This window comes from Apus apus, chromosome 1, assembly GCF_020740795.1.
Source record: "Apus apus isolate bApuApu2 chromosome 1, bApuApu2.pri.cur, whole genome shotgun sequence".
Taxonomy (NCBI): domain Eukaryota; kingdom Metazoa; phylum Chordata; class Aves; order Apodiformes; family Apodidae; genus Apus; species Apus apus.
Window position 1 is genome coordinate 152,515,122 of NC_067282.1, and position 24,799 is coordinate 152,539,920.

General features: G+C 48.7%; 3 protein-coding genes and 1 long non-coding RNA gene across 8 annotated transcripts; 2 read left to right on the plus strand and 2 right to left on the minus strand.

Annotated features, from left to right (window-relative positions):
• Nucleotides 1-2,699: 2,699 nt before the first annotated feature.
• Nucleotides 2,700-8,681, minus strand: LOC127395382 (uncharacterized). Of its 4 annotated transcripts, none has more exons than XR_007891791.1 (3): nucleotides 8,615-8,673; nucleotides 6,519-6,555; nucleotides 2,700-5,623 (listed from the first exon to the last, which is right to left on the minus strand). It is a non-coding gene; the product is annotated as an uncharacterized LOC127395382 (long non-coding RNA). The 4 variants fall into 4 exon arrangements; XR_007891792.1 differs by lacking the exon at nucleotides 8,615-8,673 and having other exon boundaries at nucleotides 2,700-4,202; nucleotides 5,236-5,623; nucleotides 6,519-8,161; XR_007891790.1 differs by lacking the exon at nucleotides 6,519-6,555 and having other exon boundaries at nucleotides 8,615-8,681.
• Nucleotides 8,682-9,113: 432 nt separating this feature from the next.
• Nucleotides 9,114-12,173, plus strand: CBY1 (chibby family member 1, beta catenin antagonist). Of its 2 annotated transcripts, none has more exons than XM_051642276.1 (5): nucleotides 9,114-9,195; nucleotides 9,581-9,710; nucleotides 10,604-10,709; nucleotides 10,794-10,909; nucleotides 11,622-12,173. In XM_051642276.1, exons 2-5 carry the CDS (start codon nucleotides 9,633-9,635, stop codon nucleotides 11,697-11,699), a joined length of 378 nt encoding a protein of 125 aa, XP_051498236.1. In that variant the 5' UTR covers nucleotides 9,114-9,195; nucleotides 9,581-9,632; the 3' UTR covers nucleotides 11,700-12,173. The 2 variants fall into 2 exon arrangements, with proteins under 2 accessions (XP_051498236.1, XP_051498225.1); XM_051642265.1 differs by lacking the exon at nucleotides 9,114-9,195 and adding an exon at nucleotides 9,278-9,365.
• Nucleotides 12,174-12,353: 180 nt separating this feature from the next.
• Nucleotides 12,354-14,442, plus strand: TOMM22 (translocase of outer mitochondrial membrane 22). Its single transcript, XM_051608171.1, has 4 exons — nucleotides 12,354-12,510; nucleotides 12,623-12,741; nucleotides 13,143-13,260; nucleotides 13,728-14,442. The coding sequence occupies exons 1-4, from the start codon at nucleotides 12,403-12,405 to the stop codon at nucleotides 13,800-13,802; spliced, it is 420 nt and encodes a 139-aa protein (XP_051464131.1). The 5' UTR covers nucleotides 12,354-12,402; the 3' UTR covers nucleotides 13,803-14,442.
• Nucleotides 14,443-14,667: 225 nt separating this feature from the next.
• JOSD1 (Josephin domain containing 1) lies at nucleotides 14,668-24,294 on the minus strand. The gene is made up of 5 exons (XM_051638535.1): nucleotides 24,279-24,294; nucleotides 23,093-23,902; nucleotides 18,728-18,856; nucleotides 18,429-18,623; nucleotides 14,668-17,090 (listed from the first exon to the last, which is right to left on the minus strand). Exons 2-5 carry the CDS (start codon nucleotides 23,275-23,277, stop codon nucleotides 16,991-16,993), a joined length of 609 nt encoding a protein of 202 aa, XP_051494495.1. The 5' UTR covers nucleotides 23,278-23,902; nucleotides 24,279-24,294; the 3' UTR covers nucleotides 14,668-16,990.
• Between the last annotated feature and the right edge of the window lie 505 nt (nucleotides 24,295-24,799).

The following is a 24,799-nucleotide window of genomic DNA, read 5'->3' on the forward strand; positions in this document are numbered from 1 at the left end:
TCACCATGTTTCCTTATGAGTCTAGAAAAGTTAAGGCTTTTTGGCTCAGCCACTCTGTTGGTAGCAGCTTTTCTTTTAACCTCTCTGTGCTGCAGAACTGTTCATGCTCTTCTTTTGGCCAGTTTTCTACTCTTGGCTTTGCTTCTGCAAGTGAGTTTGTGTGTAAACCATACAAAAAAGAAACCAGTCTTGCCCCATTTGTATTCCATATGTTTGTCAGTCCAGCAGCCTCTGTTTGCAGAGCAATGAGATGGTAGGAAAACACATGACACTCAAATCCTTGATTTCAAAATAGTATTCAATAGTGAACTGTGGCCATGACATGTTCCTAGCTGACCAGCCACTGTTCCCCACCCCCAGCTATCACAGTGCCAATGCAGCAAAAGCAAATTGAAGATAAGGAGCTGATGAGAATAACAACCATCTTTCTTCCCAGACATGTCTATGGAATGACATACGGGGAGCACATATTAAAGCATAGAAAAGGCCTTAAGAACAAGCCTGCAAAGTCTTAGTAAAATACATAATATTTTATCTTTTCTTCCCCATTTCTATACCTGGAAAATTCAGTGTTTGGACTTGGAAGGCTTTGTTTGCTTGATGAAGTTGGTACTTGCTAGAAACTTGTCCATGTTTCATTTCCTTCAAGAAAAATGAAAGGCAGAAAACTTTCAGTAATTTATGATGCTGGAAGGATGAATGCCTTAATCTGCGTGTATTCTCTTTTAAAAAGTCTAGCTCATCCAGAAGTGAAACCTAGCCATTTTTCGGGCAAAATACAGCAGCCACTAGTGCTAGCAGCACCACATTGCAGTCATGGGAAAAGGGATGAAAACATCCCCTCCTGTTGAAATCCCGGGAGACATTTCAGGGTCATAGAAGGCAATTACAGGCTTGCAAAATAGCCGTGACACCAGGGTAATGTCCTTATCTAGTAAAAAGTAACTGGTGGAGCTATTCCATAAAACACCCAACCAAGTCAGCTCTCTCTAAGAGCAGCAAATTTGGAAGATGTCTTCCCTCAAGATTTATTGACTCGTAAATTGTTAACAAAATAAATGAAGCACAACACACTCATGTTTCAGTAGTGCTGATATGGGTAAAAAATGGCACTATCATCATATGGTTACTGTATTTTTCTCAGCCAGTTTTATAAGCAATCTCTCCAAAATACCCACTCCCTGCACAATCACTCAGTGAAATACCTTTCCCTCTTGCTACTCCACAGTGACAAAGCAGCGCTCGTAAGGGGTCTTCTTCTGTAAAGGCAAGACCCTGGCTGTGGTGAGAAAAACTGATATGCTGGCAGTGTGGCAGTATCACTTTGGTAATATTTAAATATAAGGAAAAAACAGAGATTCCAAAGAATAAGTGGTCTAGAGCCCTGCAGGATTGGTCTTACAGCATATATTAAAAGAAAAAACACACCAAACTCTATTTGGCTTGGTCACGAGAAGCAGAAGTTGTTGCTTCCGCTTGTTGACAGACACGCGACAGCACAAACTTTCATTACAAAAAGATGTAGAAATCAGCAAGATGCAAGCTGAGCAAATTGTGTGTTATGCTGAGAGAAGTGAGGGTCCTCTGCAATATGAGGAAATATAATAGAAAATCCTTGATATATGTAATCTCAGATTTTAAGGGGAATAACTTGCTCTCCTGCCAGCTTGTTTTCTAGGGCTCTACATTTCAACAGAACGGGCAGACCTTATGACTGATCACCTGTTTATTTTACCTCTCTTCAATGTACAACACAGGAAAAAACCACAAAGTGTATAACAAAACACACATTGCTCTTAGCTTAGATTTAATAACAATAAAATTCAATTTATTTGCAAGGCATTTGTAGAGAACTAAATGACTGACTCTATTACCAACTTTGAATGTTCTCTCTAGCCTCTCTTTAGTGTTCCCAGCCTCCTCTTCAATGCAGCCTCTGTCTACATTTACCCTTACCATTCCTGCCACTGTTCATACTTTTTTCCATGCTACTTTGCCCAGATATCCTTCTCTTGCTTTTTTCCTTCTGCCTTACTGTTTTTGCTCTCTATGCTTGGAACCTTTCCCTTCTTTATGTGACAACCATCTTTTCCTTCCTCCTGAGACACTAACAAAAGCATGTCTAAAACCCCAATGAATTTCTGTTAGCCATTTCAAAGTAATTTGCTATTCTGTACCCAAGTACAGTGGCAATGCTCTTGCATTAGTCCATCATCCAGGTCATTCAGTTCCCAACATTTCAAGCCAGGAATTCAATCAGAGGCTTACAATTAAACACCCAAAGCTTAAGTGCCAGGCACCTGCAGTTCCCATTGACTGCAAAATAAATGCTTATAATGGAGCATTTCAAAAAAATGTCACTACCCATCTAGGTGACTACATAGTAAATTAGGACATTTGTTTTGGAATCTGCAGTCTCCATTTTTAACTGACTTGATTATCCTTATTTGCAGCCTGTTGAACACTGGCTCACCTGCCTCAGTTTGGATTACAAGCTTTTCTGTGTTCTACACAAGGCTTGACATACTGACACGATCCCTGACAACAAGTTATCACCACCAGTTGTTTAGTCTTGGAACTGAACTAGCACATTACTTCAGCAGTAAATGAATGAATGAATTGTGAGAACAGCCTGTCTGCTGACCCATGAAAACAATTTAGCTTTCTTTCAGACTGGCAAGATTTAAATCTTCAGAGACTCAGATTTTCATCAGCTTTTATTTCCAAAATGAATTGAATTACATAGATGTGTGAGCTAGGAGCTAGTTGCTAAATATGACACCCCTTCCCTCCCAGTAACATTAAAAAAAAAGAATTCTTCATAACATTTAAGCACTTAGTGCATAAATCAAAGTGAAGTATCATTTTCCCTGTGGCACGTTCTTTGCTTAGTACTTTTCTAAAGGAAATGTCTGCTGTATCCTGGCTGGAGAGTACAATACAGACAGTGAGTGTTGCCTGTGGAATGATGACCTGCAAGTGAGCAAGAATCCCTAACCAGCAAACTTACAAAAGGAGAAGATTGCTGATAACTTTGAGGAATTATTTCTGAACCATTAAGGAAAAACTCCTTTTCCCTGTCATCTGGCAAACTGATAAAAAAATCCCAAGCAACAAACTTTTTAGTAATAGGAACAAGATGAAGCAGTCAGCAACGGATACTTAATGAAAGCTTTAGCTTCTGTGACACATCCACTGGCTGGCTGCACATCTTGGTGAACCTATATTTATCTCACATTCTTGTCCAGTCTTCTCTGGTCTGCTTGTCATTGTGAAGGAATCTGAGGAAGGGAGGTGACATGAAAACACAGTTAATAAGTTTGAAATCCAAGACTTTGAACCAAGTTTGTGCAGAGAGAGTGCCCTCAGTTTTGCTTGTGCGTTCAATGCAAATTCAAAATTTGTATTTTCAGGGTTCTTTTTCCCTTGAGAACCAGTGAAGATACTGCTTTACTGCTGTTGAACACACTGACACCATCCACGTCTTTACAGCTGTTGATCTATCAAGGCCACCTTCTACCTGGTCCTAATATGTCTCTTATTTTCATCCCTTGCTACCTCAGGTAACAACTCAGAATTAAGAAAGGGGAACCAAACCAAAACAATGAAATCTCCCATTTACTACTCTAAGTACTACAGTACCTGGCTTTTGCAGGTCTCATAGGAATGGATTCTAAATCTCCTGGTGTCCCTGAATAGCTTTTACACCAGGCTAGTTCAGGCCACGGGTGAGCAGCCATCTGCATTCCCCAGAAGTCTGAAAAGTCACCTCATCTGCCTATGAGCTTGCAGCACATTCCCAGGACTGGAAAGGACTTCCTGGGCCACAGAGTCCATTCTCATGCCACTGCAGACACATCATCAAAAGCCCACATTATTTCCAATGTTTGCCTTTGATAAAAGGTGTTGCAAGCCGGTACAGGGGGGCAGTTTCCCACAAAAGGCCATCCACAGGCACACCTTCCTAACAGAAATAATCAGCATAGAGTAAGACCTGCAGATCAAGGCATCCTGAGGAGAAAAACCATCACACAGTCTGGTTACTACACTCTTATTTAGATTAGCAGGACCTAGGGAGAGAGGCCTACATCGGTGTTCTCACAGCTCTCCCTCTGGTGACATCAGATTGCTCTTCTTGAATATTTCTGGTTTCAACTGGGAATAGTCCCAGTCAATGTAGCTTCTTGGGGCTGGTACTGTGCCTAAGTGGAGAGAAAGAAGGAATGGTGAAAGAACATGGAAGAGAAAAGAATACTTAGCACTTCCCTTACACCTTCATAGTGTGCTATATGCACGAAGCTTCACATTTTCTCATAATGCAGCATCACTTGTTTCTACAGGAAAAGAACAGTTGATATTTGTCTAAGGCATGAGATAAAATAAGCTTAGAAGGGCATTCAGAAAGCAGGCCATTTGCTCTCCCACATAAATCCCACAGCGACGCAGCCCAAAGGCCGAATGTCTTGTGTCCAGCAGCAGGCAGCTGTGGAGTGTTACAAGAAGAAACCAACCCACACAGAGTGATCCTTTCCCTGGTATAACCTCCTTGCATCTGCTAATTGGGAATCTACAGGCTGGAGGCTTCGTGTTTCAGCATTTCCTGCAAAGGACATCTTAAGTGATCCATAGAAAGAGATGACTGTGAAAGTAAGAATTAGAAGAAAGACAGGAAGCAAGCAAGGAGAAGCCAGGTAATAGGAACAAAGTGAGACAGAGCTTAACAGAAGCTTTGACTGCTGTGTGGACTTCACGTGTCCTCTGAACCACCAGTCTCCCGGTCACTGAGGACAACCTCGTGGCAAACTCTGTCAGGAAACAATGGATTCTATCCAGAGTATGTGAGTGGCTGAACAACATGTCTGTTTGCTTAAACTCTTAAAGGTGAACAGTGTGGCAAGAATGGTGAGCAACGATTGGAAAACCTCTTTGGAGGCCTGGGAACTCTACATAGAACATCATGGCCTCAAAACATTTCTTCTTCTGCTTTTCTTTAAAGAAGGTCATGTTAGCAAAAGAGAAGAATCAGATGGACTGTTAGTGTAGATATTTAGAACTTTTAGGAGACAATCAAAGCCTGCTGTGAAAAGTGAAAGAAAATTAAGAAGCCAAGCATAAGTAACTAAAAGTGAGAAGGCAGAGGTAATTTAGATCATTCCTTGGGTGAAAGATAGAGGGCAGACGTGAGGGAGGAGAAATCAAAACAGTGCTTTTCCTCCATTTAATTATTTTACTTACTGTATTAAGAGCTTTACTATCCAGAAGACAGAGGTATCAACTTTCCTGGGTATCACTAAGTGATTCAATGCTGGGATACCACCCATGACACCCCAGTATCCTCAAAAACTATGGTACAACTGATGGTTGTATATTAGGATTCCTGCAAGAGTTAATTAATAGATGCCTGCACAGCAGTCCGAAAATCTCTATTTATAGGATAAGTATTAGTTTCAGATTATTCCCGTGGGGATGGGTTTCTCCATCTCATTTTCTTGCGTTCTCTTTGCCTGGTTAGATGTGCTTTAATGAGAGCCTCCTGGTGGTGGAATCTGCCACAGCCAAGCAGGAGGAAAGCAGCATTCTTTGCAGTGCGGTGAAGCAGCTGTTCTTGTGTTTCTTCAGCTGGCTGTAATGAAAAGAAACAGAGAGAGAGAGAGGTGTTTGCTTTTTCAGTAAAATTCAGGTGAGGTATTTAATGTCTAGGATACTAAAAGAAGAGACTTCATTAACTGCAGACCACTGAGGTGACTGCTGAAGAAATTATTTGGGCATGGAATGAATTTCAATATGAAAAAAAAAAAAAATTATAGGTTTTAAACTCAGTCTTATTTAGCCCAGCAGTCAATGTAGCAAGATTCAAGCAGCAATAATTACAATAAATATCCTTTTTGACACCACAATAAGCCTAGAGTAAGCCTGCTGATTTCAGCAGCCAGTGGGGTTTCCCTATAATTATCCATATAACAGACAACAATAATAATCCTGCAGTGTATATGAAAAAGGCAAGAAAAACACTATGGAGTTAAAAGCAGCTCTGGGACCACCTCAGCTATAAATTCTGTATTGCTTGTGAACCAAAAATGTTGAAGAAGGTGCTCCAAATTAGGCTACCAAGAACAGCTTGAGTCTATTCCAAAACTTCCACACTGTCATGTGCTACAGCCCCAACTCCATCTATCCCTCTCAGCCTTCCACCAGCATTCCCAAAGACATGTTCATAAAAAGACAGGCAGTTTCCCTACACAATGACTACAGTATGCAGGTTCTTAACTGTTTGATGAGCTTTTGCAGTCCTAAGGGATGTCTCTAGTTAATTACTGGGAGAGGGGTGAGAGAGTGTGCATTCAGTGTTCACTTCCCCACAAAGCAACAGGCACAGAAGGATGCACAGTGCTAGACTGTGATGCTTCTGGCATCACTTAAAATCTTACGTCAAAATACTCAGCTGGCAGGAGAACGACACAATATATCGAGAGGCAGTGCTAGAAACAGAAATGCTTGGCTCTTGCCTCAGCACCTACCTGATGTAAGTGGAGAAGTAACCATGAAGAGCTCCTGCTAGAATAGCCAGGATGGTTGGTGCAGTGAGGAAATTCCACAGCATTTAAAAAAAATTATTTTAATTTTTTTTGAGGAAATGAAGTCTGGCAAGAAATGAAATGTAGTAAAAACATGCAAAGAAGGAACGATCCTTGAGGCGAATCCCACACACAAAAAAATCAGATGCTGAACCTCTTTCTCTTGCTCTCAAACTCCTGGAGAAGCTTTCTGAACTCCTGATTCCCAAGCCCTACCAACGGTGAGGCTGTGCACACGTTAGCATCTGTGCACACAGCAACCAGGCACACAGGGCTGTGCGTTCACCTTGCACACCAAGGCAGGGATGGGCGGCCTGGCCTTTTCCGAGTCTCTGCCTCAGGGAAAGGAGCTGTCAGGGCTTCCCTCTGATTGGAGAATCACTGTGAGACCCTAGATAAACCAGACAGCTTAGTTTTCCAATGTATTACTACAGTAGTAATCCTGCTTAGTCCAAGCAGAACTCAGGCACACAGCTGTTCTGAAATGTAGAGGTTCCTCCTAGGAAGGTGAAGATTACGACCCCTGTGTTACAGGCAGGGCACGTCCTGACCAGAGCTTAGCATCATTTTTTTTCCCCCCTCAATAACAACCCCCTGAAGCATTTGTAGAGGAAACATATGTGCCTTTGTCTTTGAGCATCTCAGGGAGGTGATTCTCTCATCTGGAGCTGTTCAGGTCTCAGTATTTGTTTGGAAATTCAAAATTTTTCAGTGCATTTAACAACTAAAAAAGCCCACAAAAGCGCTCAGTTCCTCGCTGCCCTGTATGGTGTTTGAAACCTATGTTAGCTACAGGTTTTTATCCAGTTCAGAATTGTAACTCTACATTCTCCCAGCATTTCCTCCAGGGTTCTTGTCCTCATTTCACTTCCGGCCCTTCTTCTTTTCATCTTCCTTACCTAATATATGTGCTCACACACATGGATGTTAAATGCTGACAGAAACCACAACTACTTCATAAAGTACTGCAAGTTTTTCTTTCAGCTTTAAGGGCATTGGGGTTCCCCCTATCCCTTCCCACTGCAATACTAAAAAATCACTAATTTCCAGTACACAGACTGTAGTACATGGGACCAGAAGCCACTGTTCTTACAGCATGGGCCCTGGAAGAAGCAAATACTGCTTAACTGAACTACCAGATGATACTGCAGCACCAGATTTTTCTTGTCTGTAGTCACCGGGTTAATGCTATGGTATCTTTCTGGTTCTCATTCCAAGTCAGCAATTTTCTGGTTCACTTCAGGCAGGGTGCCATTTAAGCACTCTGAGAATGAAAGACTGTTAAAGAACTGATTTTCTGGAGCATTAACACACGTACAAACTAAATTAAAAGGCTGGAGATTCTCTTATTTTTCTCCTCTCCTTCCTGGCACTTGTGTTTATCCGCCAGCCCTTTCCCCCTTCATCCTTCTTTTTTTCCTTTTTCTTTTTCCATTTCCTTTTCCTCTCCTCTCCCTTCCCTTTCCATTTCCCTTTCCCCTTTAACAAAAGTCAGCACCCTAATATCTCATTAACCTCAAATTTTCAGGGAAGCCTCACAAAGTCCTCAACAGAAGCTTTTCTAACAATGAAGCAAGTAAATTCAGTTCAGTCATTTGGAATTATAGAACCGTTTTGGGTGGAAAAGACTTTAAGCTCAGAAGTCCAACCCAGCGCTGCCAAGTCCACTCCTAAACCAAGCCCCTGGGCACCACGTCTACACATACATTAAATACCTCCAGGGTGTCCAGTGACTCCACCACTTCCCTGGGCAACTGGTTCCAGTGCCTGGCAACCCTATTGGTGAAAAAAATTTTCCTAATATCCAATCTAAACATCCCTTATCACAACTTGAGGCCATTTTCTCCTGCTCTATTACAGATTGGGTAATTATTTTAAAATTTAGGAAAGGAGTGGTATTTTGCCTCTGCAATATCAAAAATACTGGTGATATGTGCTAGATATTCCTGCTGTTCATTCAAAATACTACCCAAGCCAACTGCCAAAGCCACCTCCCATGGAATACCAGCCAGCAAGCAACACAGTAAAACTACATTTACCCCGTCATATGCTGAGAAGCGAAGAGTTGGTAACATGCACAGAAAACGAGGACACTGTGACTCTTCAGGGAACACTTAAGTTATTACAGAATTGCCTGATCTTCTCTCTTCAACTTCCAACCCATCGTTTTGTCCCCCTCCCTGGAAGTGTTCAGGGCCAGGCTGGACGGGGCTCGGAGCAGCCTGGTCTGGTGGGAGGTGTCCCTGCCCGTGCAGGGGGGTTGGAACTAGGTGATCTTTGAGGTCCTTTCCAGCCCAAACCATCCGTGGCTCTATGATTCCCTGAGCTCAGGCACTCCCAGACCTTCCCCACTTCTCCCACGCTCCCCAGCAAGGAGGGATTCTCTGCCTGACGGCGCTTCATTGTTTTATCTGCAAAAAAAACACAACAAAACCAACGATTTCAAGCAGCCTTCCAACCCGTTCAGGCAGTCCAGGGGAGGAGCGAGCAACCCTGGCGCAGAACAGCTCAGCCGTGGGGCAGCCCGGCCACCAGAAGAGCCCCATCCCCGCAGCACCAGCTCCAAGGCCTCCCCACCCCAGGACCGAGGCCGGAGCCTCCCGCGCACACCCGCGGGCTGGTGGGTCAGGCCTTCCCTCCCTCCTTCCATCGCGGCCTCCTTCCCTCCCTCCCTCCCTCCCTCCCGCCCGCCAGCCCCGCCGTCGCCATGGCGACGCGCCGGCCGCAAACCGCAGCCGGGGCGGGCGGCTGAGCCCACCGGCGCCGTGAGGGAGCGGGGCGGCCGCAGAGGTGCTCTTCCCCCCCCCTACCCTCCATGGAACAGGCGGGCCTGGCCGCCCACGCCCCGCGGGGCTGCCCGTACCACCCCGGGGCGGGGGGTGGGGGGTGGGTAGCGGGGCGGGGGGCTCCTCCCTTCTCCCCTCCTAACCGGCCCCGCCGCAGCCCCGCGCCCCTTCCTCGGCGGCCGGGGAGCACGGCGTGAGCAGGGCGGGGGCTGCTTTCAGGTGGTGGGAGCCGGGTCCCCGCGGCGGGAAGGAGCGGCCCGGCCCCTCAGCCATGCCGCTCTTCGGGAACATCTTCAGCCCGAAGAAGACTCCCCCCAGGAAATGCGCCTCTCTCTCCAACCTGCACTTGGTGAGTCCCGGCGGGGACGGGCTGGCTGCCCCGGGGTGGGCGGCTGCTGCTGGGAGCCCCTTCCAGCCGGGCCTGGCGCGTTCCCGGGACTGGCCCTTCTGCCGCCTCTCTGGTTTCCATGTTTCGCCACCCTCATTGTAATTCATGTGTTCCTGGTACCTCGTCGAAATCCATCGTCCCTTGTGGGATCATCACCCCACCCCGCCGCCCAGAGCTTTCCACCTAAAACTTGTCACCAGCGGTGCGTGAAGCCAGGGCGACGAGTACGTGTTTCAGTGGGAGAAGGTGCCGGGGTGACGGCAGGAGGAGCTGGTCCTCTGCCACAGCAGTACCTGACTAAAGGAGGGTGTCAGGGGGCAGTGGGAGCAGCAGCTTCCATTGGAATGCTGGTTGCTAAGAAATCATAGAATCATAGACTTCCAGAGAAGTTTGAGTTGGAAGGGACCTTAAAAATCATCTAGTTCCAACCCCCCTGCACAGGCAGGGACACCTCCCACCAGACCAGGTTGCTCCAAGCCCCATCCAACCTGCCCTTGAACATTTCCAGGGAGGGGGCACCCACAGGGCAACCTGGGCAGCCTGTGTCAGCGTCTCACCACCCTCACACTAAAGAGTTTCTTCCTCATGTCTAACTTAAATCTTCCCTCCTCCAGTTTTAATCCCTTACTCCTTGCTCTCTCATTACAAGCCCTTGTAAGAAGCCCCTCCCCAGCTTTCCTGTAGCCCCTTCAGGTACTGGAAGGCCACTATGAGTTTTCCCTGGAGTCTTCTCAAGGCTGAACAGCCCCAACTCTCTCAGCCTGTCTTCATAGGAGACATGGGAGAAATGGGAGAGCAAGAGGTGGCTGGTTTTCGATTTTTGTCAAACAGTGAGTGTGATCTTCTCCCTGCAGCTGGACAGATCAACCCGTGAGGCTGAGCTGGGCCTGGAGTACGGGCTCCCCACCATGAACCTGGCTGGTCAGAGCCTGAAGTTTGAAAACGGCCAGTGGGTGGCAGGTAGAGTGCAGCTCAACGTGCTTTGGTCTGAAGTAGCCACGGTTGGCTGAGAATCCGTATTTTGACCTCTTTTTTTCCTTCCAGAATCAGGAAACTTCACGGGGGATCGCAGGGAAATGCAGCGCTTGCGCAAACGCAACCAGCAGCTGGAGGAAGAGAACAACCTCCTTCGGCTGAAGGTGGACATTCTGCTGGACATGGTGAGTCTCTGCCCAACCTCCACCTGCCCATGGTGGCAGAAATGCCCCCAGTTTTCTCTGCAACCAGTTCTCCCTGCTTTACCCTGCTTTGCGAGACAACTGCCATGGCAGAGCAAGCAAAGTCTGATCTCTGCAAGAAGAGGAGAAGGTCCCCTGCCGCAGAGCTTGACTTTGGTGAACACTGCAGCTAGATTAGAGAGGAGCCCCTGGGAGTGCCATGTGTCCTCTTTCCCTTTCTGTATTGAGCAAGGCATTTTTCTTGCCACTCTGGGCTCTGCCCTAACTGTGAAACTGAGCTACAGCCACCCTTTCTGGTCACAGGAGATGAAAGTTTCCTTCTGTTCTGACAAGTGGTGTGACATCTATTCAACATGTAAACCTATGGATGGAAGGATTCCCAGGTCCTAAATAAACTGAAATTCAGCCTTACCCAGAGATCACAGCTTTCATGCTTAAAATCTCAAAACAATTTCAGTGAAATAGAAGACACGTGTATTCTCGGGTTGTGCTGAGAAACTGGAAAGAGCTTCCAAGGCACAAATGTCTGGCTGCTTGCCCTGCCACAGCACAAGGTGCTCCTCTGAGGGGAGAGCCACCTCTGACCCCTCTCAGTAACCTTCGTGTCCTGCCACACATGTCCGAGGTGGCCAGTCTGAGGTTAGCCTGGTTGGAGGAGCAGCTCACCCTTGTCATTGTCCACTGTGTGTTGCAGCTCTCCGAGACCACAGCTGAATCCCACCTGATGGAGAAGGAGCTGGAGAAGCTGAAGCACCACCAGAGGAGGAAGTGAAGAGCAAGAGGAGAATGGAGGACAGGGCCAGGCGGCTCTGAGCTTGGGCCAGGCCAGGCCAGGGCCTCCTGGCTGTGATGGTACTTTGCATAGGTACTTTCTTCCCTGGGACCTTGAGTGACAAGGTGCCTCCAGCACCGCGTGGTGCTGCCGGTACGACACAACGGCTGGCTCGGCATAACGCTGTTCATTAATGCTCATGTCGTTTCTCAGAGCACCTTGCCTTGCCACGTTCCCTCCCCACAGCCCAGCGGCTGGTCCCCTCTTTCCTGAGGCAGCCTGGCTGCCGGTGGTAGAGATTTGCCTGCAGGGGGGACCTGGGGAGACCCCCCACAACCCCCCTTCCCGAGATCTGTGCCTGCAGGAGAGCCTGGGGGCTTGTACAGTGTCACCGCTTGCCTTTGGCCAGTAGGATGCTGGCGTTGCTTGTTCTCAAGGGTTTTTCAGCCGTTCGATAAAGATGTGCATTTCAAACCGGGCTCTGTTTGTCATGCCAAGGGCGATGCTGCGGGGGGGGCGGGACTCGGGGGGTCCCGGGACGCGGGGGGTCCCCGGGACCAGGAGGCGGGCGCTCCTCCTGCCGCCAGGGGCCGCTGCCTGCCTCCAGCCCCGCGGGGTAGCGCACCGCCCCGCTTCCGGCGGCGCTCTGGCCGCCTTTCCGCTCCCGCTGCCTCGCCGCCCCCTCCGTCCCTGGCTGGTGGTGATGGCGGCCGCTGCGTCCCTCTCTCCGGAGGAGCTGCTGCCCAAGGGCGGCTCGGGCAAGGCTGAGGAGCTGGAGGACGAGCTGGAGGAGGAGGAGGACGACGAAGAGGTATCGGGGCAGCCGGTGGCGGGGCGGGCCAGCGCGGGCAGGCCGGGCGGTCGGGGTGACCCCGGCGGGCGCGCAGGGCCGGGCGGGCCTGAAGCGGCGTGTGTCCCCGCAGCTGGACGAGACGCTGGCGGAGCGGCTGTGGGGGCTGACGGAGATGTTCCCGGAGAGCGTCCGCTCGGCGGCCGGAGCCACCTTCGATCTCTCGCTGACGATAGCGCAGAAGATGTACAGGTGAAGGCACCGCGGGGCGAGCCGCGCCGGGTCGGAGGCCCGCGGGGGCGGGTCCTGCCGGGTGCGGGTCCTGCCGGGTGCGGGTCCTGCCGGGTGCGGGTCCTGCCGGGTGCGGGTCCTGCCGGGTGCGGGTCCTGCCGGGTGCGGGTCCTGCCGGGTGCGGGGCGGCTCCGCCGGCTCGTGCTGCGGCGTTGACCGCGGGTAGCGCGGTGGGAGCAACGTGGCCGCCCTCTTTGTTTCTGGGCGACGCGGGGGAAGGTGCTGCGGGTGGGCTGGCTCGGGGGTGGAGGTGGCGGGGGCTTTTGTCTGAGGCGTGGAGAGGGAACGCGGGGGAAGCCTCGCACCTGCAAACAGCAGCTGAGGCACCGGTTCTCATTCCTAACGTGCTTTCTCCTCCCCAGATTCTCCAGGGCGGCTCTGTGGATCGGGACCACCTCCTTCATGATTCTGGTTCTTCCTGTCGTCTTTGAAACTGAAAAACTGCAGATGGAGCAACAGCAGCAGCTGCAGCAGCGACAGGTGAGGTGGGAGCACGCTGACCCTCCCTGCTGGCCCTCCAGCCTTGGCTTGGAGTGCCCTCACCTCCTCCCAGTTACCAGCTGTGGGAGGAGCTTGGGGAAGAGGAAGAGCAGGGTTTGTTACATGTTGTGGTTCGTGGTGTGTTGTGGGTCATCCCACCAGGTGCTCTGGTCGGATGTTTCAATGGGATCATCTTGCCAATTCCCAGGAACAATCCCATGGAAAACACCACCTGCTAAAATATGCATTGAGGCACACGTGGGCTTAACGCAGCAACATTCAAGCCTGCCCCATATGCATTTTGGGGGGGTTAAGCATTAAAGTTGGCTTTTGTAGCAGCAGGAGAACCGATATTGTCAGTGCTGTGGGTACCTGTGGTGTCCTGCTGAGTGGCTGCAGATGGGGAGGGGACACAGGGCACCCCCCCCGTGTCCTTGCAACCCCTGAGCTGACTCTTTTCCTTTCAGATCCTCCTTGGACCCAACACGGGGCTCTCAGGGGGAATGCCAGGGGCCCTGCCACCACTGTCAGGAAAAATCTAATTTGTGGGAGCTGCGTTGGATTCGTATCATGTGGGGAAGACCTTGAGATGATGATTTACTGAACTGTTGATTTGTTGGGTCAGGGCATTTTATTTTATTTTTTTCCCGTTGGTTTTTATTTTTGGTTTTCCTCTGGGACATTGACCCGTTCATAACGTGTGTGTGTGTGAGGGGGAAGACCCCCCCCTCCTCTGGACCTGATGAGAGCTGCTGTCTGCATCCTCCCCCCCCCCCCCCCCCCCAGAAGTCGCGATCCTTTCCTTTTATCCAACCAGTTTGCCAGAGCCCCTCACAGACTTGAGCTGGGGCAGTTCCTCTTCCCGGCTCCTCGTGCCCACCCCGCAACCCCCCCCCCCGGGCACAGGCTCTGACGGACAGCAGTGATGGGAGGAAGAGGGACCTTCCCAGCAGGTGAAGCGAAGGAAGGAGGGGTGTGGGGAACTGTACCTTGTGGAGATGGAGAACGCTCTCCGGGAAGAGGCGCGTGCACAAACACTTTACCGGCAACCCCAGGTGTGCGGGAGTGGCGAGGGAGCGGCGGGCCGGGTCACATCTGCGCCGATCCTCTGCCTCGTAAAGTAGAACTTCAGATACCCGCTGCAGATTTTTTTGTATCGAATATTAAATAAATCCAACCTGAGCAGTGTGGTTTTAATAGATGTCCTTTAGGGAGGCTCACTTCTTCCAGAGCTGTCGGTGGCTTTGTGGGTGGAGACCCATTTCACAGCTGGTCTGGCCATGGGTGAAAGAACAGACACGCATCTGTCACCTTCAGGTGGCTGAGGCAGCTTTGCATGGCTTACAGGAGCCCTCAGAGGTGATTCTGCCACTCACCAACTGTTGAGGTTCATAACTCCAGTTCCAGTTTTGTAACCAAAGAAAAAAAAATTTATTTTTCCTTTACATACTTGGTTACAGAACAATTCAGCTGAACATACAGAAGTGATAGGACATTTATGTGGAAATGTGTTGGGTTTTTTTTCCATTTTTAATATTTGGTTAAACAAAATACATCTCTGTAAACAAACCCAAGACCAGGCTCTAACAAAACCAAACAAGCAAGAAAACAAATGGGGGTTCCCCGCTCCCAACAGGTGGGACTGGACGGGCTTGCCTCTCCAGGCGTGTGATCCTACACTTTCCCTTTACCTGAGCAGCTGGATCACACTTGTTCCCCCTCCCCAAGGAAAAGGTGCTGACACAGAAGGAGAGGAAAGTAGCCTCAAAATATTTTAAAACATCTTTGCATATTGTGCACTGATCCGTTGGCTTGCAGTTCCCATGCTAACAGGGTTTCTCCAAAGTGCGACTTAAATCAGCATAGAAAACATTGCTGTTGAGATTTATTTTTCCCCTCTTGAAGAAATGGCTTCAAGTCAGGAGCAGAATGCCTGCAGGCTGTGCATCCTGCCTGTAAAGTGTTTCAAAACTCCTCCAGCTGGTATTGGTCAGTGGAATGTGTTACGAAATAGGACTTTTTATAGAAACGTCAGGTCTTTAAAACCAAAGAGCCGTTTGCCCTCGGCTGTGGGAGGCTGTGCTCAGAAGGCTGCAAAAAGGTGCTTGCCAGGTGCCCTGGGGTGGGTGAACAGCATCATCCTGTTGTCATGCAGCTTCTGTTCTCTTAGGAAGGTGCACGTTGTGGTCTCTCAGCTTTGAGCATCCACTTAGGCTTTTGCGGAGCTCTCCAGAGAAAAATAACCAAGAGAAGTTATTACAACCCCTTCTTTTGTAAGCTCAGATGCCAGTAATGAGACTTGCCTGCACGATGGAGCAGGATCCTTCAAGCTCCTTCACATCCCAGAGATTGTGGCTGAACTGAGACCATGCTGCATGTAAAAAAGAGGGAAGCAAACTGCAGCTTGGCCAGGAAGGGCTGAATGTTTCAAAGTCTCATCTAAATTCAGCATTTCCTCCTCCTGCTGTGGAAGGCATGACTGATTTACAGCTCGCCCTGGTGACAGGGAAAGAGTTGATGGAGATTCCTCTGAACATCTCCATGCCTAGTAGCTCTTCCCCATGGAAAGGAGAGGAGGAAAAAGCAATCTGTCCATTAATGGAATGTGTGTCGGCTAACGCTAACAGGGAGGTTGGTTCAACTGCCAGGCCAGGGTCTCTCTAATGCTCAAAGGCTCTGGTGGACCCTCTGCATGTCCCACGTTACCAGCTAGTAACTACAAAAAGGGCCAAACCTGACTATTATAAAAGCTTTCCTCCTCAGCAGACTTTTCCTTTGTAACTTTTTATCTTTTGGGACATTTTGCACGACATCTGTGACTGTGAGCTAGACTTCTGGAAGGTACAAGGGAATGAATTCCTCTCAAAACCCCTTAAGTTTTATTCCTGTCTCTGAGTAGCCCCTGAACAACTGGGCAATCATGCAGAAAACCAAAATAGATACTAAAATAAAAGAAAAAACTCAATGTAGCACAAAGATACCCAAGCAGACCTCAGCCTCTCTCCAGTCCAGAAACTCGATACTCCTCAATTAGCCTGCGCTTGCTGTCTCCAAATAGCCTCAGCCAGCCACATGCTGCCCAACCACCACTCAGCACATACATAAATCCCTGGAGACACTGGGGAAGAATCCTCTAGCTACCCAACGAAGTTCTTGAAAGATGACGCTGTTTTTATTACTGTTTTCTCATTCCTGGCACAAACCATCCCCAGGAAGCAGAGGGTTGTGCTGAGCACCGTACCATTCCTAGTGTTTTAGAGTGTCCTGAGAGACCCTAAGGAGTTGCAAACATCTTCACAACAACTTGTTTTGGAGGGACAGACTTGTGAAGAGGCATCAGTGTGCTCCTCCTCAGCAAGCCCTGGAGGGAGCAGTGTCCCACCATGCTGCCTTGAACAATGTGGGGAAAAAGGAGGCCAGTGGCTTCCAGACACCAAAGCCCAGTTTCAAAGAGAACAACATCTTCCAGCAAGCTGAAGGACACACACAGCTCATCTGCCTTCCCAACTGAAGTGATTGCCTTCCAGTTTCCTTCGCTCTGCCCTCAGTTCTTCCCCACCCACCACCCCCAATGTCCTACACCGTTGCCCTATTGCACCAAGGAAGGAAGAGAAGAGCCTAACGAAGGAAGTTCCAGACGAGGAGAGTCAGGGCACCATTATCCAGGTTTCAGACACTGGGAGTTCAGTAAAGGGGAAGAGCTGTAGGTGGAGGACAGAGTCACTCTGGGTCACACATCAGCTCTCCAGCTCTGATGTGCTTCCACCTCCTCTGGCACCACCAGCAGGAGTTCACAGTTCTTTCCTCTCAGCTGGTGTTTCAAAAATTTCCTGTCATGAAGAGAAACAGGAATAAGCACTGCTGAATGTAGAACTTCATCACCTTCTACAACTAAATGTAACTAACTCTGCAAACATTACAAGAAACGTCTGGGAAACCCACACATGCCACCTTTAGTCATTTTCTGACAAAAAAAAAATAAATAGCCCAAATATTAAACTTCATTCAACACACCTCTAAACCAGCAAGTTATTGCAGAATAAGATAAGCATGGCTTTAACCTCAGCAGAGAGGTCCATGTTGTTCAGGGAGGCTGTGGGTGCCTCATTCCTGAAAAGTATTTGATATCAGGTTGGACGGGACTTAGAGCAGCCTTGTCTAGTGGGAGGTGTCTCTGCCCATGGCAGGGGCATTCAAACTAGATGATCTTTAAGATCCCTTCCAACCCTAACCATTCTATGCTTCTATGATATAGACACCACTTTCCAATTTTCCAAGGTGACAAAAAATAGAATTAACTCCAGTAACTATGAAAGTCAAATCCATGTTTTCTCTGCTATCTTCTGTCCCACATTTCCAAAATTCCCCATATCGGAAGCTCTTATTAATTGCTGCAGAACAGCACAGCCAGGATAAAGTCCACCAGAAGTTCTGCACACCAGTTCCAGAACTGCATTCCTTTATCCCAGAAGTTGACAAAAGGCTGACACTGATTTCACCAAGACTTTGGGCACGGTAGGCCCTGCAAATACTGCTGGTATGCAAGCCCCACCTCCTAACAAGTTTAACTGAGGCAACAAAGTTGCTAGCAGCCTTTAGAACAGGATGGAAGGCAAGCTGAGGGGTAACTACAAAGTAATTACACCAACCATCTTGTGTTAAAATTGAAGAGGGGAGTCAAGCCAGAAGCACTTCCATAGGCAGGTGCCTCCCAGCAAGCAGCTGTCACTGCTGTCAGGAAGAAGGCTGCACTTCTCATCTGGAAAGCCTTTTGCTGGGAACACACGCACATAGATCACTACTAAAGTGGCAAAGGGATGCTGATAGTCTCAGATTGGAGGAGAGGGCAAGGTACTGCACATCTGGTTGCAGGTGTCGCTCACTAATACCAGACTCGGCCTCTACCTTCATCACTAGTGACAAAGCCAGTCATGTGAGACACAAAGTCAGGCTCTCCTGAGCTCAGGGATCACCACTGACAAACGTGTTTTCCGAGCTTCCCACAAATGGGGTATAAATTTAAGTACAGACACAAGAACTTTATTGCTATTTCAGTAGCAATCTTTGCTACGGAAGGTGGACTGTTGTTTCAACCACCAACACCAGACAGATTCCCCACCTCCAACAGGGCAGGGTTGGAGGAGGAACTGGATACAAAAGAATCCTACCTGAGCTCACTTTCACCTCCAATCCACTCTGGCGCCTTGAGTTTGGAGTCGAGGTTGTAGTAGGTGCCTCCCACCTCCCGGACACAGATCCAGTGCTGTCGCTTGAGGGGGAGCTTCAAGGGGCCCCAGCAAAGGCTGGAGGGCAGGTTCATGATGAAGCCCATCACATTAGACAGGGCAATGACATTAACATCCCTGAAAGAGCGCAGAAAGTAAGAGAGCAGTAAGGTTATATTCTGGCACTTGTAACTTCGTCTCTTTCTTGTTTTTACAAGCAGAATGACACAGCTGCTCAGTACCTGCGTTTGTCCCACCAAACTGCCTCATAGCCTTTGGTCTGAAGAGCTGCCATGATCACGTTCACATCATAGTTCCCATTTCCCAGCATGCTCTTCTTGTGGGGTGTCACCATGGTGTTGGGAGACAGCCTGCAAACAGAATGGGAGACTGCTCTAGCCAGCATTTGTGGAACTGGTATTCCACAATTGGAAGGGCCTACTTGCTGTGTAACTTAGAAGCCCATTGTCAGGGTTTTTGTGTTTAAACACAAAAGATCCCTTCCAATCCAAATTATTCCATAATTCCATTCCATGATTCCATTTCCCCTTATCACTCAACAAAGGGGCTGAGAGGGCTAAATAACGCATTAAGAGTAACTTTGAAGTAAAAAGCCTCCAAAGATCCTAACTTTCATGTGAAAGAGACCACAAAGGAGGAAGCTCTTTCCCCCTGCCTTGAGCTGGCACTTCTGAAGGTTGCTTCCATTATTTTTTTGCACAATTCATGGTTGGACTAGATGCCAGTTTGCCACTTAGAACAATGGCTATCAAAGTTTCAAGAGTTCAACAGTCAACATCAGCCTTGAAGACTGGATAACGAGAGGCAGGACAGGTTGACTGCAGAAAAGGTTATTCTCCCCCAGTTCTCCCCACACTGGTAAATGAAAGAATTATTGAGACACAAAGCTGTGAAGATACTTGGCTTTGGGAGCTTTCTAAAGCATTGCTGTTGCTAAAAGATAAAAAAATAATAATCTGTTGCTGTAGCTATCTGAACAGCTAACCTTGTTGCAAACAAAACTCTTCAGCTTTAATCCATAAGCTTGCCTGGACATCACTTGTGTTACTACAGCATTTGAAAATTCAGAATCACAGTCCCTGATGTTACACACAAAAATACAAGAGAGCTTTGGCACAAATGCAGGTAAAGGATGCGAGGCATAAACCATACACACATGTGGCAAAAAAAAACCAACAGAGACACTTTTGTTTTATGTTTCCCCCCTGCTCCCTCTCCCCTAAATTTTGTAAGGAGGGGAAACAACGAGGGGGTGAATTATTATGAAGGTGACAGACGGGCTTTAACAGCTGGAAGAGCAAGCACAGGGGAAAACTGGGAACAGAGAACAGCGAGGTCATGCAACACCAACCCAAAGAAAGTCAAGCCTGGGATCAGTCCCACTGTGAATTAGTAAGGACTCCGTTAGTTCTGCTGGCACAAGGTTCAGATGTTTCATACAATCCAAATATCTACATTTCCCCTGCCTCCCCCTCGTGTCAGCTCCATCCCCCCAAACTCCTGATGCTTCTGCATGCTTTTCGCTCAGCCTTTAGCATAATGCAAGTTCTGCAGGCATATTTCACAAAATGTCTCAGCCCTTCTGCATTCCTCCTCTTTACAACATAAGGCATTTGAGAAGAAAGCAGTGGATTGAGCAGGAAGTTCCAGACCAACCTAAGCCAGAGAGGCTACAGACAGGTAGGGTTTTGCATCAGCTGTGAAGTTTTCTTGCAGTGCACAAGACCACAGCTGAATAGCCTGGAAAGTGACTTAATTACAGAAGGGCAAAGAGACCAAAAGAACATGGTAACAGGAAAAGCTATTCAGGCTGTGAGTGACATTATCAGAGAATCATGGTTTCCAGCCCCCAAAACTCCACTGTATTTCACTAATCACAGAGCTGAGGCTGTAGCTTGTCCCAGCTCTTCCAGCTTAAAGCAAGATCACTTGGCTACAACTAATTCCTCAAGATCATTGCCTCAACCTATTAACTCTGCTGAGCGCCAGTGAACCAGGAAAGCCTTCCAATTAACAGAGCACGCCCTTTGGGTTGCACAAGCACCCTCTTGTGGCACTGTTTTCCAGAGAGAAGCTTATATGAGAGCTGAAAGAACACATTTATCTTTGTTCCTTCCCATAACTTTCAGAGCCGTAGAAGTGAGATGAAGAGACCAGCAGAGGTGACACTCAGAGAACTGGCACCCACAAGCAAACTTTGACCAAGAATTGCCTCAATGTCTCTACTCCCACACACCTAAATAGAGTCCATTATTCAACAGCTGGAGGACTCTGATTAGACAAGGAATTAAGTTGATAGCTTAAAGTTTTTTTATCTAGACACTAAGCTGAGGAAGACTGACAAAGTTGGACAGAAATCCAGGTAATAATCCTCCCAAGCTTTCCAAGTCAGCAACTTTCACCAACTTGTTTGTCTTAACACAACGGGCTCCAAGATTCCTGTACGCAGTTGTCTTTCCTAATCAGGTCTCAATACACAAACTCCAGTGAAGCAAAGATATTTTGTTTGCATCTCCACGCAACATTTGGAACATGCAACCTTATTTCCTGCAGCAAAAGCCAGAGGAACATCAAATAGATATTTCTTGTGTTAGAAGAAAGGAGGAATGACTACAAAACCAGAGCTGGGACAAAGTTTTGGCATTCACTCGAGATGATAATCATCAGACCACCCTAGCCTTATGCAACAGCATGCAACAAAAGGGAAACTAATGATTAAGCAATGTGGCTCAATCATTCTTCAACAGATATCATAAAAGCTACAGAGAGCTTATTTGTGATTTTGTTGCCTTGTCAACACAGAGTTTGAAAATCACACCTTGAAACATCTTTGTAGCTTATTAAAATATTCATCAGTCCTTTATCAACACACAGAATATTACTAGGCACAGGAAAGACACATGGAAAAGGCATGTATGAAGTGCAACTCAATCCACATTGCTTCAAGGCAAGTTGAAGAGCTAGACAAAAGTAATAACCCAACAGAGATGCAAAGGCAGTGGCAATCCTTTTGCATAGCTTATAGCTCATACATTTCTGAGAGGAATTTCCATTAATATTTCCATACTACCATGGGGCTCAATCAGTCTGCGTAACTTGATCAGAATATTAGGATGGAACAACATCAGGTTGAAATGAAAGACAAATTCACCCTCCCAGGGCAAGAGTTCCAACAAAGTTAACATCCAAGCTCTTCCTTAGAGGTTTCATGCTGTACACTAATTCTCTCTCACCAAACCAAATGAAAGCCAACTAATTAGATCATCACACTCCTTCTACCACATGAACTGCCTTTGTTTGCTTCAGGCCAATAGCAAGCCATCTGTGATTCAGATTCTGACAATTGCTGCTCTGGAACAAAACCATAGCATCCCTACACTGGACAAAGAGTGACTTGAGCCTGCCCCGTGCAGCAGCTCCACTTCACCAACAGGAATTTCATGTACAACGCTACCATAAACAGTGTTTCAATACAGAATTTGATGTTGTCCACCACCACTTTTTTTTTTTTTTGCCAGAGTTCCACAAATCTGCCCATTTTCAGGACAACAACAGGCATGTAGCTCCCTGCTTATTAGCACAGGGTACTGCCACCACCTTGTCCAACAGCACCTGCAAAACTGCTGCCATGAGGTGTGATTTCCTACCTGTCACAAGCACAAGATGCTGTCAGCTGCTGGTAGCAGGTAGTCAAATGTCACTTACATGACGTTTACAACATCTGCATATTAATTACCAGCAGAGTGCCTTTTTCCTATTTGATTACTTAGCTTCAGCAAGGAAAGGTGAACAGAATTTTCAAATGCACTCACAGAAGAATTTCCACAAAGCATCAAAACAGCATCAAATAAAGCCTTGAGCAAAATAAAAATTATTCTACAGGCAACATTTACCCCAGTAAAATTAAAAAACGCTTTTGTTAATGATCTGAAGCTGCTGGGAAACATTTAGCAATGCCACAGAAAGTGGGGATCTAGCTACTGAAACTAAATCCAGTTTGACAGAGTAAACAGGGTCTTGGTCCATAGAAAATAAAAAAACCCTTAATATTTGAAGAGCTTCATGTAACCACTTGTAAAAGGAGCCGTTCATTTGGCAAAGCTCATTTTGAAAAAACTTAGAAGTCTTGCAGTACTAAATCAGGAAGTTTTTATGATGACCCATTTGTCATTCCTGCTGCCTCCACTCCCCCAAGGCAATCCCAAAAACCGTTATTAACATCAAGACAACACATCTACACGAGGCAGGGTCAAAAATAAGGCAGACGGGTAGAAAACTCATTACAGCGGGTGGGGGAGAAGACAGCAGTCCAACCACATGGCAGCATTTGCAATAAAGCCTTTGGATCCAAACTGGCAGCCAGAATAGTTTAAGAAACAAGTAAAAAGAGAAAGCATTTCTGGAGGGGAAAAAAAAACAAAACGGGGGGGGTGCGTGGATTTAAAAAAGAAGCTACATTCATTTCAAAGCTGTGGCATACTCCGAACCCCTCCTTTGCTCTATTTTCCTCCCCAAATGAGACCTGAAAATTCCTCTGAGGAACACAGGACAAAGTGAAGCTAACGCCAGCACAGAGAGTATCCTACCTCTGAAAAATCTCCTGCAGAGTTTCCCTAGTGAAGGCGTTGCTGTCCTGGAAGACATTGTTGAGGGCATGGAGGGCACACAGCTCCCTGCGCTGCTTCTCATGGTAAATATGCAGAGGTGGCAGCTGGGGTGGCTCTGGTGATTCCGATTTGGTCTTGTCCCCTTTCCATGGCACACAACTCATTTTCGCAGAGGGTGGATGGAGAGTAGGTGGCGAGAAATGAAGGAGGCTGAAGTTTCTTCCTCCACAGTCACAACAGCAGCCCACTGCCCCTTTCTTTTGCAGGCTCGTGCTGCTTCCAGCTCACAAACCCTCCTCTTGTGCTTCAGTTTATTCAGTAATTGCCTCTGATGGCTGGTTTTAAAAACCACATAAAGATCTGCAACATATTTTCCCTCCTTCCCATATCCCATAAAACATAACACTTCCCTCCCCCCACAGGAAAAAAAAAAGTAAGTCAAAAGATACAAATCCCCTTAGTCTCAATGTAACAGCTGGAATTTATCACATCGCTCCTTTTCTTCCATCTCCTTTGGTCTGTAGTGTCACTGAAAAGGTACCCAGGGCAGGTAACAAAGAGAGCTCCCCCCCCGCAAGGGTGCCAAGGCAGAGAAGACGAAGCCAGCTTCTGGTGGGAGCACAGGGTGGTTAAGGACTTATCAGCTGCATTCCTCCATTCCTTTGGGAATGACTGAATCCAGGCAAGAAGATGCCAACAGTTTGGGAAACGAAACCGCTCCTCGCTAGGCCACAAAAACACCCCAGGTCCAGCCAGGCTCCGGGGAAGGCAATTCCTCAACAAGTCACCCTGCACTCCGACAAAGGGAAGTCTCCGTTAGGGACGACAAGAGGCAGCACAAAGCCCGTGGGGGGCGAGGGCAGGGCAGGCAGCACCAGCCCCAAGGCCTGCCTCTCCCCTCCCCACCCCGCGCTCCCACCACCACCCCCACCACCGGGGCAGCAGCCCCTCCCCACAGGCAAGGCCCAGCCCCACACCCCCACCCCACCAGCCCCCGAACCCTGAGGAGAAACCCCCGCCGATCCGCCCGCCACCCCCGCCAGGCCGCCTCCCTGCCGCCTCGGGGCTCGCCGCCGGGCCGAGGCGCTCGCCCTGCCCCTCAGGAGGGACGCGAGCAGACCCTCCGGGACCCTCCGGGCCGGGCCGGGCCCCGCCGCCGCCTCACCCGCTGCTCCGCCCCGGCCGCCCCTCCCCACCGGCCGCGCATGCGCGCCCCGACCCGCCCGTACACACACACACACCACCCCGCCCCCCCCCCCCCTCCGCGCGCGTGCCCCGCGGCCCGCCCCGCACGCGCCGGCGCCGCGCGCCCGCCCCCCCCTGACGTCATTCGGGCGGCCCGCGGTGTTGGCGGGAAGGGGAGGGGGTCAGGGGGAGGTGTCGGGAGCCGCTCCCGGGCCCTGCCCCCGCTCCCGCCCCCCGGGCCCGCCGCCCCGCCGCTGCCCCGCCTCCCGGCCGCAGGCGCTGAGCGCAGGCCCCGGCGTGCGGCTGCGGGCGGGCGCGGGTCGTTCCCGGCCCCGCCGCGAACGTTGCGGCGCGACTTTTAAGGCGAGTTGAAGTTGCCTGCGCTTCAACTCTTCCCTCCTCCTCGCCCGCTTCGTGCGCGGGAGCGCTGACCCTCACGCTGCGAGCGATGAGCCGGGGCGACTGGAGGGTTTTACCGCCTGGTGAATGAATACGAGTCCT

What these genes read in the sequence shown, in the direction of transcription:
- CBY1 (XM_051642276.1), top strand. Translation starts at nt 9,633, where the DNA reads ATGCCGCTCTTCGGGAACATCTTCAGCCCGAAGAAGACTCCCCCCAGG. An exon ending in CTCTCTCCAACCTGCACTTG is followed by an intron (nt 9,711 to 10,603) that starts GTGAGTCCCGGC and finishes TTCTCCCTGCAG; the next exon opens with CTGGACAGATCAACCCGTGA. An exon ending in AAACGGCCAGTGGGTGGCAG is followed by an intron (nt 10,710 to 10,793) that starts GTAGAGTGCAGC and finishes TTTTCCTTCCAG; the next exon opens with AATCAGGAAACTTCACGGGG.
- TOMM22 (XM_051608171.1), top strand. Translation starts at nt 12,403, where the DNA reads ATGGCGGCCGCTGCGTCCCTCTCTCCGGAGGAGCTGCTGCCCAAGGGC. An exon ending in ATAGCGCAGAAGATGTACAG is followed by an intron (nt 12,742 to 13,142) that starts GTGAAGGCACCG and finishes TCTCCTCCCCAG; the next exon opens with ATTCTCCAGGGCGGCTCTGT. An exon ending in AGCAGCTGCAGCAGCGACAG is followed by an intron (nt 13,261 to 13,727) that starts GTGAGGTGGGAG and finishes TTTTCCTTTCAG; the next exon opens with ATCCTCCTTGGACCCAACAC.
- JOSD1 (XM_051638535.1), bottom strand. Translation starts at nt 23,277, where the DNA reads ATGAGTTGTGTGCCATGGAAAGGGGACAAGACCAAATCGGAATCACCA. An exon ending in CTGCAGGAGATTTTTCAGAG is followed by an intron (nt 18,857 to 23,092) that starts GTAGGATACTCT and finishes TTCTGTTTGCAG; the next exon opens with GCTGTCTCCCAACACCATGG. An exon ending in GGAGGTGAAAGTGAGCTCAG is followed by an intron (nt 17,091 to 18,428) that starts GTAGGATTCTTT and finishes TCTTCATGACAG; the next exon opens with GAAATTTTTGAAACACCAGC.